Genomic DNA, 14975 nt, shown 5'->3' with positions numbered 1-14975 from the left:
ATATTATGATGCTGATTATTGTGCTTCCAGTCAGAATGTATAAAGAGCACTCGTGCTTTTCTGCACTTACAGTATCCTAATTATTGTGTTTTTCCTTATTTTCATTCATATATTTTACAACAGTGGCTTTAAAACGATGGGGGGGGGGGGGGGGGGGGGGTTGTTGCATTTACAATCATCTAATACAAAAGTGGGTGTAAGAAATGTAAATGCGATATGGATTACATACAGTTCTGCTCATAAGTTTGAGATCGCTTGGAAATAAGTGATAAACTTGCAGTACAAATCTGAAATGATTTATGATAAATGATTCTATTAACCATTAATGTGGTTTAAAATACCTCTGATCAATTTCATGTTTTATGAGATTAAAAAAGAAAACTTGCTTTTTTTAAATGAGACACTAATAGTGGGAATAAGAATAGGAATTAAAACAACAACAATTATAAAATAATTTCTTCCATAACTTAAGTTACATTTAGTTAGAAGGGCGCAGCAAGCTTTTTGTACTAATTCCTCATTCATTTCACATGAAATTCACATTGTGTTTCTGTTCCTGCTGAATCCTTGTCTGACACCTCTGTCTTTTCTTCATCTGTTTCTTGTCCATCTGCTGTTATTTTACACAAGCGATCATGAAGGGCCATTTACCTGAAAGCCTATTGAAGCTAGCCAGCTACCCATCTAACATGACAGTGCATGTTTAGGAGCACGTAGAATCCTGGCTTGCACTGTTGCACTGATACTGGAGGGGAAAAAATGCTAGTGTCTTGCCAAGATGCTCCCCTCCATTCTTTTTTTTTTCTGACCTCACATGTATAGAGAAATCAAATCAAAAACCAAGCCACTTTTTTCTGGTGTGCTTGTTTCATGTGTGTCTCACTGACATCTCCATAAGAGATAAAAGAGGGACTTTGCTGAGACAGAAGCTGTGACTGTTTTAATGGGGACACATTGATCAGGCATCCTGGGCTGCTTCCAGCTTCTGTTTTGTTAACTGTGTGATCATTGTGCTGCTGCTCACTGATCCGATTATTGACTGAAATTTTGTATTTACCCAGATTCTGTGCTAACAATGGCACATCAGGTGAAAGCACACACCAGCACTGAATAGTGAAACATCAAATATCGAAATATTGCTGTGTTTAGGTGTCAGGTCATTCAAGTATGTACCGATATAAATTATGCACCTTTCACAGTCTCAATAACAAATATGTGCTGTCACAAATAGAAACAGCTACTAACAGTTATGCCTACTTTTTTTTACAACTATGATTTTTGTCCATTAGTATCAAGAAAATGTTAGCGTAGGGTTTTGTAGCACACACAGTACGGGTCCACTGCAGCTTGTGTGAGATTTATTGGAAAAAACTGCCAAATGAGCAACAACAGCTATGTTGCTGTATTGTTGCTGACTTGTCTCAGCTGATGTGGCATTCTGCATTAAAGCTTTGTTGCTGTTTGATTGATCAGGCAGCTGAAACAGGAAACCAATATTCAGGACGTTAATCAGCCAATTACAATCGCAGGTCGTGCTCCGATCTTTACCGTACTGTTAATGTGAGAACCCCCTCCTCCCCCATTGAAACCATATTTAAAAACACACTTCTCTTCTGTCTCTTCTTGGCACTAATGAAGCTCTGAAGTGTGTGGACTCTGAAGCTGTGATTGACTTACCACCCACTCTCTGCTCTCTATAACCAGCACAAGGACACTTCCAATTAGCGTCTGGACTGTGGTAGCTCGAGTCCCTAGGCCTTTGGTGCTGGAGAGAAGCCATTTGATTGGGTATCTCAGGTTGCCAGTATATCATGACTGGGTGGAGAAAAGACTCAGTGCATTTTAATTTTCTCTGTCCATTTTCCTTTCACTCTCTTTTTTTTCCATCCGTCATCTCTCTGTCTGTAAGCCGGCAGAGCCTTTAAACAAAGTTAGATTAGTTCCCCCATTCAAACATAATTCATGAATATTAAAACGAAGAGGAACGGAGATATGTGTACAGTGCATTTAGAAAAAACAATCACATGCTGATAGTTGTCAACGTGACTATCATTTATATTCAGGTTTGTTATTCACAGTGCACACCTCGTGTCCTCTAACTCAACTGATAAGGAGCTGCTCAGTATCCACCAGTATAACCTCACTATACTGCTCTCATCCTAGACAACCTTGATGATTCAATAGCACTTTTTGAACCTGTCTTTCCATTCTTGTACTATTGTCTTTTAGCAAAGGATAACACAAAGCAGCCAGGTCTTTAAGGAAAACATCTATGGAGACACCCTTGGAGTGACATTGATGATATATTTTTTTTCAAGAGGAGTGGCAGCTCATTCTGAACACTTTTCTTCTTTGAGTTACAGGAATATAATGAAGTCTGACATTTTTCATAGAGACGCTCTACAGTATTATGTATAAGCAAAAGTTCAGCAAAGTCAAAGAAGTAACTTGATGCACCCTCCGTCACCCCATCTCAGGTCGGGGTCGTGCTGCACTACTCGTCTTTGTCGACCATGCTGTGGCTCGGGGTGACAGCGAGGAACATTTATAAACAGGTGACCAAGAAGCCTCCGCAGAGTCAAGACAGCAACCCGCCTCCGCGCCCTAAACAGCCCCTGTTGAGGTAAGCACAGATGTCCTCACAACCCTTCCCAACCCAGACTGCTGCTCAACAAAAAGTTCATGAACACTTGTGTGCGCATATGTGTTTGTATGTGTGTGAATGGTATTTTTCCACGCTCTTTTTTTGATTGCTGCTGCACGTCTGTTTAGAGGCCAAGGACTGGTTCACTGCACAGTTATTTGCTTTCTTATTTCATTTTTTTTTTATATGTACACAACTTGACTGAGACTGAGATATGCTTTATATTGTAGCTTTATACATTCACACTTTTATTCCAAGGTTTCTTTTTTTTTCCTGTAAGCAGTGATGAAAGAAGCATTCAGATTAGTAAAAGTACAAATACAACAATGATTAATGTACTTTGCTGTAAGTAAGGGTCCCGCCCTAGACCCCTAGGACTCATACTGTGTCATCTATTTGTCAGTTTGGGTGTTGCACATCATACAGTGGTTGGCACTGTCACTTCATAGCAAGAACATTTCTGGTTTGAATCTACTCGTCTTACTGTGTGGAGGTTGCATGTTTTTCCCTGTGCCTATTTGGGGTTCCTCCAGGTGCTCCAGTTTCCTCGCTCAGGCCAAGGACATGCCTTTTAGGTTAAATGGTGATTCTAAACTGGCCTTGGATGTAAGTTTGATAAAGGGCTTAAAGTATATAGAGTAAAGCGCTGTATGAATGTGTGGTTAAATGTGGCTTTGTAGTCTAAAGCTCTCTGACTGCTCAGTAAGACTAGAAAAGCACAGCCCATTCGGTTCCATTATTGTGTGACTTTGAGGATTTAGCACATTCTTTTTCACAGTTGTTAGAACAACAAAGTCGCACCGTAACATAAACGGACTAACAGATGGAGGCAGTGGTAGACCGGCACTTTCCCTTTTGAGTGAGAAGTCTGGTGGTTTAAAGAGAACATAGATGGATGTGACTTCAGACTTGGCTTCAGTTTGCTGTTAGAAAGGACTGCCTGACAGTCAGAAGTTTAAGTTTGGATATTAAATGGATATTATGGAATGGATATTAATTTTCTCAGTGGAGCTTATCTTTTTTGTGGTAGTGTTAGAGGAACAGTAGCAGTAAGTGACTTCACATTTTCTTACATTTTCAAAATATTACACATTTTAGAAATATGAGTGTGTCAGATTACTTAGCCATTCTCTTGCGCATATATGTGTAAGGTATGTGCACTTCACTTTCATATAGACCATATGCCTCATGCTTAGTTTGGGGGACTGAGTATGAAAACCTTTTTTTTTCTTAATTTCTGCCTGCAGCTTTAAGGTAATACAAAAATTACCTTAAAGCTTCAAATGGTAGGCATAAGAAGGACTGAGATCTGACAACACTGACAATTTGATAGCATCAGAGAACCTCTTGTTAAAATAGTGTTAAGATTTTATTTAAAATCTAATTAAATCAACATCTTTACAAACTTGCATTAGGTGTTCATCAATAAGAATGTCAAAACAACCTGAAGCATCATATTTTTTCCTTTTTCCATATAGCTATGCATTGATTAGGAAGAACAAAGTGTATCATATAATTGAACTGTGCAAGTGGTAAAACTTTTGGTTATTCTGTTTCAGACTTCCTTCTACACTAAAAGGTTTAGTAAGTAGTAGGGAGCGAAGATGAGCGTAAGGAGGAGAAGGATGGACCGAGAAGTAATTGACTAAAGCCCTTTACCACAGCATCACCCCCAGTGCTGTTACTAATTACCACAGTCACCCAGGAGGCTGCTGAGCCAGGAGCTTTATCAAGAATCTAAATGTATTTAGCCTTTTAACCTATTTAATTCCTAGTCACTTAGACACACACACACATCAGATCATTCTCTATTTTATTACTTTATTGCTTACGCCTAACATTTGGCACATTTAAGAGGATCAGCTTTTGGACCCATGCGGCACTCTTCCTCTGCGGTGAGAAGGTGCTGTGTGAGCTCTTCAGCACGTTGCAAATGTGCAGCAGAGCTGCTGAAGCTTCAATGAGAAATCCTGTTAGAGGAAGTTTTCAGAGCAGCAACAGAGAGGCAAACAGAGGGCAGACCATAACAAATGTATGTTTGTCATTTAATCTGTCATTTTTTTAAAGCCTGTGGGGAAATTTAAGTTGAGTGAATTTTCTTGAACTTTTTGGAATATTTAAAGAAGATACAGCAGATGACCCCAAAGTGGAAAATGATTTGAACATGTGGAGCTGCACTGGATATGAACTCTACTGGAACACCTTGCCTGCTTTTAGAATTGCTGTCTGTGGGGTGGTTTAAAAGGATTATTGTGAAAAATACAGCACTCACATGGGCATTTATTGCCCATACCACCTGAAACTAATTTAGAAAGGGGCAGATTCATATGTCTGACATTATTAAAATTTGAATCTCTCAATAATATATTCCTGAAGAGTAACTGAAAGTCTGGGGATACAGATGCCACTAGATAAGGATCCCCTCAACCTATAAGCAGCACTTTCCTTGAAAAGCAAATCCTCAGACACCTGCGTGAATGGGGGGGTTTAATATGGAATGTTCTCGAGGCTCTCCCATCATGCACTGCTTGTGAATGAGATAATTTGTCTGGGGGCAGGCGGAGGGATTGTGCGGCACAGCAGTCAAGTTGATCCACAGTGATTGACTGTAATGCTCCCCGTCAGACAGGCTCATGCAATGAGACTTAGCAGCTGGAGACAAATCAATTTCTCTCCCCTACCAACAACCCACCTATTCCTCCTCATCTACCTCTTTTCCCATCCTTCCACTCTTGACAGCATCTGATGGCATATCCAGCCGACCATTACACTGACCCCTGTCAAAAAGCTGCCACACCATGTTGGACCACACACCTTAAACGCCTCTATTTATGCTATTAATTGACCGTGATCTGGGGTGATGACTGCTGATCTTTTCTCTAAAGCGGCGTTTCAGTTTAACAGAAGATCCCTTCCAGTATAGAATCTCCAACATCTGATAACTGTCATCAATCGCATTTCTCTTTTTTATTAATACCTCCAAAAATTCACATCACAAGTACAGTCATGCAAATATAAAATAATACATTTTAAAGGAAAGAAGGGAGAAATATGAAATTATATATTTTTAATGCATTATTAAACTCATTTCAATCTCTTTAGAGTAATTTAAATGGACATATAAGATAGGCCTAAGCAGCATATGCGATACTGCAGTGTGTTTAAAGGTGCGTGTGTAAAATATCACCACTAGCTGTCAGCAGATTGCATGAATTCTGTTTTCTTAGCTCTCTCAGTTCAAGTGCATAATCCTATCTACGGTGGCTGCTGTCAAACAAACTCTGGCCGCCATTCATCTGTAGTGAGTGTAGGCCAGGTGTGTCAAACTCAATCACAGAATGGGCCAAAATTGAAAACACAGTATAAATCATGGGCCAAACAGAATTAATCTTTATTGAACAGTCTAAAACTGAAAATATTTTAATCAGCAACATGAATTTTATGGCCATAATACAGCAAATTTTTCCTCAGTGCATTAAAAAAATATATATTTTTCTTCAAAAATAACATAAGGGAAAATGAGAACATTTCAAGCTGATGAAAATTTCTTTACTGATGGGATTTCGGGAAAAAAAAAAGTCCAGAAACAATAAAACAACAAGCTATTTAGTTTTCTCTCTTATTCCATTTCTTTCTTACTTTCCATGAACTGAGAGATTTTCTCAGGCAGCTCATCACAGCTGTGTGATAAGGCATGACACCAAATTCAGTAGCTATTTCCCTGAAGAACTCCCGGTGATTTAAACCTTTGCACCTTATAAAGTTCACCATCTGTGTTACGGCGTTTATGATGCGTTTTGTCTTCAGGACTTTGCTGCGCAGCGTTTCCTGGTGTGTGACACAGTGATGCACTGTCAGCTCACCTGTGCAGGTCTCCGTCTGCATCTTCTCCCGCAATTGTCCCACAAGTTGTGCGGGGGAAAGAGACAGGGATTACCTTCGATGTCAGCGAACAGGTCCTTTGCCTCCCACATGTTTTCAAAGTACACTTTTCATTTGGCAATTTTTGGGGCTCAGGCTGGCTTAAATGTCACTGTAAAAAGTGCTGACCAATGTTTTTATCTGCTGACCACTGATCAATGTGTCATTTGCTACGCCAGAAACGAGTTAGTGCACAGGTCTTGACCTGGCGGCAGCTGTTGCAGTGCATAGTGGGATTTGTAGTATGTGGTGGGAGTGCTATTTACCGGCCGGCCATTAATCATAGCCATATGAAATTATCTCGCGGGCCTTGAGTTTGACACATGTGGTGTAGGCTGTCAGTCGACTGTTTACCTCAGTTGGTCTACGTCTGTTTACTCTGAAGGAGGCGGTAAAACTTTGTAAAAGGAGTCTGAGTTGAGTCAGTGACACTCATTACTGTGCGATTGACAGTTATACTGAGGTGAGCTGTTGAGGATATCCTGAACTTTTCTGTCAGTAAGCGCTGGTGTTTTTGCCACTGTTAGCTGCTGTTAGCTGGCATTAGTGAAACTTTCTTTTATGGATCTAATGTTTCTGGACTCAGATGCTTTGCAAATAAACTCTCAAACAATGTGAGAGTGTAATCAAACTGTTTATCAGAGAAAACCTGTGATTTTTAGGACACTCAAGCCTAACATTTGCAGGCATAATGTTAGCTCATTGTCAGCTGACTGGAAAAGGGAGAATTGCATGCCTAATCTGCTGACAAAAAGTTCTGCAATATTGGAAATAAATAAGCATGCTTATTCACGATTTTGTGTGTTAGAGCCCTGATTTCAGATCAGAAGATGAGGCTTGAGGTGAGGAGGAGGAGGAGGAGGTTGAAATGAGGGAGGAGAGAGCAGTGGTGGAAAGACATAATAAAAATGTCATGTACAAATGTTAAATGGTCATATATAGTTCAAAAGAGCTATTTGTTATTAAATAACCTAAAGAAATTACTTGCTATACATTTAAAAGGATATAGGCCCTTAATATCCCAAATACCAACAAACTGAATCTGTTGTCTGTGCTGCTCACAGGCTATTTTACTTTTTTATGATTGTCTAAATATTGAAAATTCATGTGTAATTATCAACTGATGCAACTCATGGTACCAAAATGTTTTTTAATTGTTACTTTGCTCCCTGCCATATTTAGTGTCATATTTTAAAGGTTATGTTTTATATGTACTTGGGAAACATCCATAGGCCTAAAAATATCTTTGCTGCAAACAGCCTTGTAAAGCAAATGCACAAAACTGTTACAAATATCTGTACATATGGATCCTGCTGCTGTATGATGCTGTACATGTAGATGTTTAATAAACTAAAGAGTAGACTATGTGAAATTTCAGAGCAAGGCGAGTTGGACAAAACTCAACCTACAGAAAGGTTGAGTTGTGATTTTTGGAGAAGTCTCTGTGTGTGCTTCTTTTAGCTTGAAATATGAGGAAAAAATAATTTGCAGACTTTGTCCTGTCCTCTGTTAGTTTGTTGATGGGGTGGGGGGTTGGGGCTTCCTCTTATTTGATGTGCACTTTGTTTATCGATTGTGTGACAGTGCCTAAAAGCCATTGTCTCATGCCACAAGTGTAAAAGTTGGCAAAAAAAGAAAAACTTCCACCCATTTTCCTCTGCTTATCAAATTCGGGATCCAGGGTGGGGAGTGGAGCCTATCCTAGCTGCCATAGGGCAAGAGACAGGGTACACACTGGACACGTCACCAGCCTGTTGCAGGGCTAAGACAGAGAGACAGACAACCATTCACACCTGTGGGCAATTTAGAATGACCACTTAACCTAACCCCACTAATTACATGGCTTTGGACTGTGGGAGAGAACCCATGGATACACGTATACAAACTCCACACAGAAAGGCCCTGGCCAGACAGAGGATTGAAACCCAGGAACCTTCTTGCTGAGATGCAGCAGTTCTAATCACCGTGCCACCTGAGAGTATCTCTCAAAAATTATAATATCACCACTGAAACACACACAACTTGAAATTAATGTAGACTGCTGTGTGGAGTTGTTGCTTGAGTGTTATTTTGTGAGTTGTTATCATCCTCTTTCCAGTTTTTATGCTAAGCTGTGGCAGCTGGCAGCTGGTGTGGCTTTCTTTTGGCTGTGTTATCAATCTTCACGTAAATCTTTGCATTTAACTCTTGGCAAGTAAGCTAATGAGTATATTTCCCAAAGTGTTGAACTGTCACTTTAGTTAGCTTGCTTTGCTCATTAAAGGGAATTCAGATCTGCAGGATTGTATTTAGTGGCAAGTATATGCATTAATGTTACATCCTCCAGCTTTACCCCAAAGCCTTTGCCCTCCGCTGGAGCTGAATATGACCATCAGTTGTCCCCAGCTGAGCTATGTATATCCTGGACAGGGTCCAGGAAAAGGACAGTGCACAGTCATAAAACTGAAGACAGTGCATAAGCAGAGGAACGAGAAGGGGAGTCACTGTAGCTGCTGACTAAAAGGCACTTCAGGGTCTATTTATATCAGATGATTGCTGTTCCTAAACTCACTCAAAAGCACAACACTGCACACACAGCCATTTTGTTTGAGTTTGAAGGCTTTTTTAAATATATTGGCTAACAAAGAGGATGAGTATGTTCGAGGAGACAGGATTTTGTGTGCCTGTTCATGCAAGAATGAGTGCATTAGCTAGAATTTTAATGTGATGGACCTTTTTGAGTAAAAACAGGGCAGCAAGTAGACTGAAATATATCACACATTCTCGATACACTTTTTACATGTACTGTACATGTGCTTCGCTTGGGACCGGGTCTTAAGGAAACACATGCTGGCTTTCCTAGAAGGGATAAAGGGGAATGAGGGTTATAAAGCGCTGGGTGCTTTAACATCCACTAGCTCTTCTCATTTATGCTTATCTGGCTGACGGGTGTGTAAATGGCTTTCTGCTGGAGCAGGGTCCCCCGGGGGAACCGTTCCACTCACAGAGACAGTGACAGGCCAGTAATGCTGCCACTGCCCCTCCTCCCCCTCCCCCACTCCCCCACGCCGCTACTCCCCTCCTGTCTTTGCCTCACCTCCAACCACCCCTCACCAACCAGCCCAGACAAACATCTTGATTGTAATTGAATTTTCAGGACGGCTGCTGTGTGACGGAGTAACGATTGGGGGAGAGAGAGAGAGAGAGAGAGTGAGAGCGAGAAGGGATGGAAAGGGGGAAACTGAGGATGAAGATGGAGGAAGATGGAGTGGTGGAAAGGTTAGGGTAGTGACAGAGGCTAAGATTGAACAGGAAGGAAGAGGAAATAGAATAGTGTTATATAGGAAAGTGGATGCCAGTGGAGAGAAAGACAAGGGCAGTGCCAAGTGGAAGCTGCTGGCGATTAGCTTTGTTTCTGCACTGAACTCTTGGCCGATCATAATACAGTATACTGTTGTAATGCAGGTTTCATGGTTCGCATACCTGCGTGCATACTCTTAAATGTAGCTGATGTTTAAAGGATCAGGGCAGAATAAGCACAGAACAATTTGCAGTTCACATCAGAATATCATCCTTGAGAACATTTAATCTGACACAATGTAAACAGAACTAAACATGGCAATACCTAGGGGCTGTGTAGTGTTGTTAAGATCATACTTTATTAGTTCCACTTCACAGCTTTCTCCCATTGATATTGGTTTTTCTCCAGCTAACCTTATATAGTCTTGATTTAATTGGATAAAATTTAATTTCTTTTAAGACCTGACTGCACATTCCGGTTACGCTGCCATGACATCAGCTCACTGCATTGTGTGGCTGGCATAGAGTGCATACAATCCACAGTATGTTGGAAAGCCAGGTCAGTGCAAATTTACTTAAAAACACATGTTAAAATTGGAGGTAATGCTGGTAAATTTCTTGGTGGATTACATTATAATATGAATGCTGTATTTCGGCCAGCTGTTGCTACAAAACCTGAAATAATTGTCACTATGATCATTTTTCCTAGTATAATAAAGAAATATTTCAGATGAAGCTGAGGATACAATCCCACATTATAAATGTCTGTTTTCTGTATGTTTCAAAAGCCAGTTTTAAAGCCGCCATCCCTTTCTTATCAAATCCACGCTTCTCTTTCCATATTCAGTGCTTTGATGAACAGCAGATGTCGTAAATGAGTGCTGACAAGTTTATCGCCGGGAAAACAGATTTGTTTATATAAGAAAATTTACACTTTGATTTGTGGCACAGAAAACAAATTGTAGGTGTGATTGCTCCTGTAGAGTGTGGTCACAGACACACTGACGGGCTCCAGTTACACATTACTGATCCATATTTATTTATTTATCTATTCATTTCTTTTAAGATACTTCTTATATCTGTTCCCTGGTGTTGGGGCTTGGTATTTTTATTCCCCCACTCAGCTAAGAGCTTCATTCACTAGTGGCTCCATACTGTAGTAGTTAACACATTTGCCCCAAAACACAAAAAGTTCCCCAGTTCAAGACTGGGAGGAGACACAAATTCTCAGGGGGTGGGTGTGTGAGGAAGGCCACTTGGTGTTTAAAAGGAACAAGAAAATCTGCCAAATCAAACATGTGCATCTATCTGCTGTGATAACCACTTGTGAATAAGGGAGCAGCTGAAAGAAGCTTCCAAGAGCTTCATTCACTGCACAAGTCAACATCTTTCATCTGTCACCATCTTTGTCAGATTTTTTTTAATCTTTCTCAAGCGTATCAAATGCTTTTTTTCCCATCTTACTTTTTGACAGTGAGTTTTTATAATCCACATGTGAGACACAGGCTTTGCAAATCTCTTTTTCACTTCAGACTTTGGTATTCTTGCATAACTGACTCTCTTTCTCTCACTCTCTCTTTCCCTTTTCCCCTCATAACCTCACAGATTTTATCTAGTCAGTGGTGGAGTGCCCCTCATCATCTGCGGGGTCACGGCAGCTGTCAATATAGACAACTATGGCAGCGGGGAGCAAGCGCCGTAGTAAGTCCTAGATTTGCTTCTTCTTAAGTCAGCGTATGATGGTGTTTCACACTGTTATGCAAATGAGAAGTTTTTGCTTTTTTCCTAAAATGTATTACTCCCAGAAATTAAGCTTCTTTAAACAATGTTAGACGTGTGTATACTTAGACACAAGTATACACCCACCATCCTCCCTTTAAGCACTTTAAGCTCCCTTTGGTGGATGTCTATTTGATTTAGTTATTCTCTGTTCAGTAAACTGAGTAAAGATGATGTGGCTTCATATGGGCACACATGCTGAAGATAAACATTTCATTAGAAACAGAAAGTAAAGCTTGTATTGTTCTATATTTGTAAAAGTATTAAAGTGCAGTGGTATGTATTTGTGTTGCAGCTGTTGGATGGCATGGGAGCCCAGTCTGGGAGCATTCTTTGGCCCTGTGGCTTTCATTGTCCTGGTCACGTGCATCTACTTCCTCTGCACGTTCATCCAGCTGCGACGACACCCTGAAAAGAAGTACGAGCTCAAGCGACTGACAGAGGAGCAGCAGAGGCTGGCCGCTGTCGATGTGCCGACACACTGCCATCAGGGAGCTGAGCCCGGAGCCCTGGCTGCACCACCCACTGGGAGCCACTGCCCTGCTGGCTGCCCTGGCATTCCCATCAACCCCGCGCTGCTGGCCAATGAGCACTCTTTTAAGGCTCAGTTGCGAACAGCAGCCTTTACCCTTTTCCTCTTCCTGGCAACCTGGACTTTTGGGGCGCTAGCTGTGTCACAGGGCCACTTCCTGGACATGATCTTCAGCTGCCTTTATGGTGCCTTCTCCGTCACCCTCGGCCTCTTCATCCTCATCCATCACTGTGCCAAGCGTGATGATGTCTGGCATTGCTGGTGTTCCTGCTGTCCTGGACGAAGCAACGACGCCTCCTCTGGTGCCCCTGGGCCTGCTCAAACACGGCCAAAAGTCAACGTGAATGGAGATACCCCTGGGCATGGCCACGGCCACAGCCACTGCCACCATGATTCACCTTGTCGGGCAAAAGCTCTAAGCTGTGGCCATGCCAGTTTAGGTCACTGTAAACATGCTGCCCTTCCTTCCTCACAAAATCATGTGACGTGTCTAGCGCCAGTGACGCCATGCTGTGCTGCGCTGCATAGCCAGCAACTGATGGAAGAAGAGCCTGCGGCTACGCATGTGCTGCTACATGCTGACCCAGAGGGTTACCGCCCAGGGATCCAGTTGCACCCCTGCCTAAAGAGCAGCACCAGGACTAAAGGCCGTCATCTCAGCCGCAGGGATGGGGCCGGTGCTTGTGGAGTGGGGAGTGAGAGGGAGTACGCCTATCACATCCCCTCTAGTGTGGATGGAGGCAGCGTGCACAGCTTACACACTGACAGCCCCCACAGCACACATGAGCGCCACGCCCACATCTGTCCACATCTGGCCCACGAAGGCCACCATGATGTGCATCACACATGCCACGCTGCTGCAGAGTCCCTGGCATGCCATAATCCCTGCCACAGGCATATCTGCTGTGCCAAGGCAGACCTTTTCCCTTCTCTGTGCCCGGCAGAAGCAGGAGACACGGGCGTCTTCTTGTGTGGCTGTGGCAAAGTGGCTGAGGAGGACCCTGTGGCAACACATCACCATTTGGAGATGCACGCCCCGCGCAGACAATCCTACCCTCAGAACCCACCCAATCAGAATGGGATTCTAAAGGGGAACTTGCATGAAGGTCTCCTGTACACGTCAGACAGCACAGGAAATATACGCACTGGACCTTGGAAGAATGAAACTACTGTGTAGTGTGGGAAGACTAAGAAAGAGCGGATGCAGGCAGCACTCCTGCTTCCCTTTCTAGAATTAAAAAAATGAATTGTATAACATTTTAAACATCACAATCAGCGTGGGATATTTTTATTTTAATGTCCTCTCGATTTTATGTGTGCTGTTTTACTGTACAGAATTTCATTTAAATGCTCTCCACGGAGCATCCATTGACAGAACAGAATTTCAGAATTTGTGAAAATGTGTCGCATCATACCTTCAAATGTAATTGAAGGTATTTCCACTGTTCCATATTACTCCAGATCTATCTCTCTATATATACAAGAAAATGAATGGTTGTACGTATGAATTTGTGTGTTAATGCTCAAAGACAACACGCTGCAAGATATTTTTTACACTTTGAAACAAAATACATCAAATAGTCTATGATGACAGTGAACCTCCAGTACTTAAAAGAACTCTTGGCATCCATGTTTTAGACAACTAAACCAGCAGTTTTAGACTTCATGGGTATTTTTGCCATTCAGTCAAGCAACTGTGAATATCTACTAGAGTTTTCTAAAAAAAAATATCTATATATACATATATATATATATATATATATATATATATATATATATATATATATATATATATATATATATATATATATGTGTGTGTGTGTGTGTGTGTGTGTGTGTGTGTGTCTATGTATATGTATGTATGTATATATATATTTATATATATATATATATATACACACACACACACTCACACACACAAAAAGATAATGTTGCTTACAAGAGATCTGTGGATGCCAGTTACGTTTTGAAAATTCAAAGCAACAGAAAAAGAGAAGTGAAATTAAGCATCCTCTTATCCAGGTTGGTATTGATCGTGCTGTCTATATGATGTCTTCACTGTTGTGTTTCTGTTCCTTTTTTTCTGGAGAGAATAATGGCACATCAGCAGCAACAGCATTGTGTATAGAGAGTTACTGTCAATGAGTCATTGGATCCGTTGTGCCATAAAGATCCAGGTCCTCACAGCAAAGTTCATTGCCAAACGGGTGTGCTGGTTTTTGTTCTGTTCAGCTCAGTTTGCACATGCTTCATGGGACAGTATAACATCAGCATATGTTTCTTTGTGAGATCAATCTAGGAAACAAACAACAACAGTAAGCTACATCAACATAACATTGGAAAGCCAGCGCAGTTTTCCCTCCTGTTAAAAGCTAATTAAATATCTCAGCCTCACCCAGCACTGGCCAAAGCCAAAAAATGACACATGGCAGAAACCACAGCAAATTCAGTCCCGTTTACTTTTTTTAAAAATATATTTTTAATTTGTCCTGCAAAAGCACCAACACATGCATGCTTGTATGTAGCTACATATATTTTAACAGTGTAAATGAACGCGTATCCACAGACATATTATTTGCCATTTGCCATGTGTCCTTTTTGTCATACTCGTGGATTATTCCCCTTCTCAAACAAATACAGTATTATTTGCCTCTCGTGACCTCCATTCTGATTCACTTTATGAGGGACCTATTATGCTCATTTACAGCTTCACATTTTTTATTCTTGGACTCTACTAGAGTCAATTTGCACGATTCACAGTTTTAAATGAATCCTTATGTAACTTATACCAGGCCGTGATGCAATCTCTCACTTCATTCC

The 14975-nt window shown here is 41.3% G+C and overlaps 1 protein-coding gene across 1 annotated transcript in view; it reads left to right on the top strand.

Annotated features, from left to right (window-relative positions):
• adgra1b (adhesion G protein-coupled receptor A1b) overlaps positions 1-13788 on the top strand; it is a 165805-nt gene extending 152017 nt beyond the window's left edge. Inside the window, exons 17-19 of the mRNA XM_030748152.1 lie at positions 2478-2623; positions 11450-11545; positions 11919-13788. Coding sequence (XP_030604012.1) covers positions 2478-2623; positions 11450-11545; positions 11919-13332 — 1656 coding nt within the window. The 3' untranslated portion in view covers positions 13333-13788. The remainder of the gene's footprint in view (positions 1-2477; positions 2624-11449; positions 11546-11918) is intronic.
• Positions 13789-14975: the final 1187 nt, after the last annotated feature.

This window comes from Archocentrus centrarchus, chromosome 15 (assembly GCF_007364275.1).
Source record: "Archocentrus centrarchus isolate MPI-CPG fArcCen1 chromosome 15, fArcCen1, whole genome shotgun sequence".
In the NCBI taxonomy this organism is placed as follows: Eukaryota; Metazoa; Chordata; class Actinopteri; order Cichliformes; family Cichlidae; genus Archocentrus; species Archocentrus centrarchus.
This window is presented reverse-complemented; position numbering and strand designations above follow the sequence as displayed.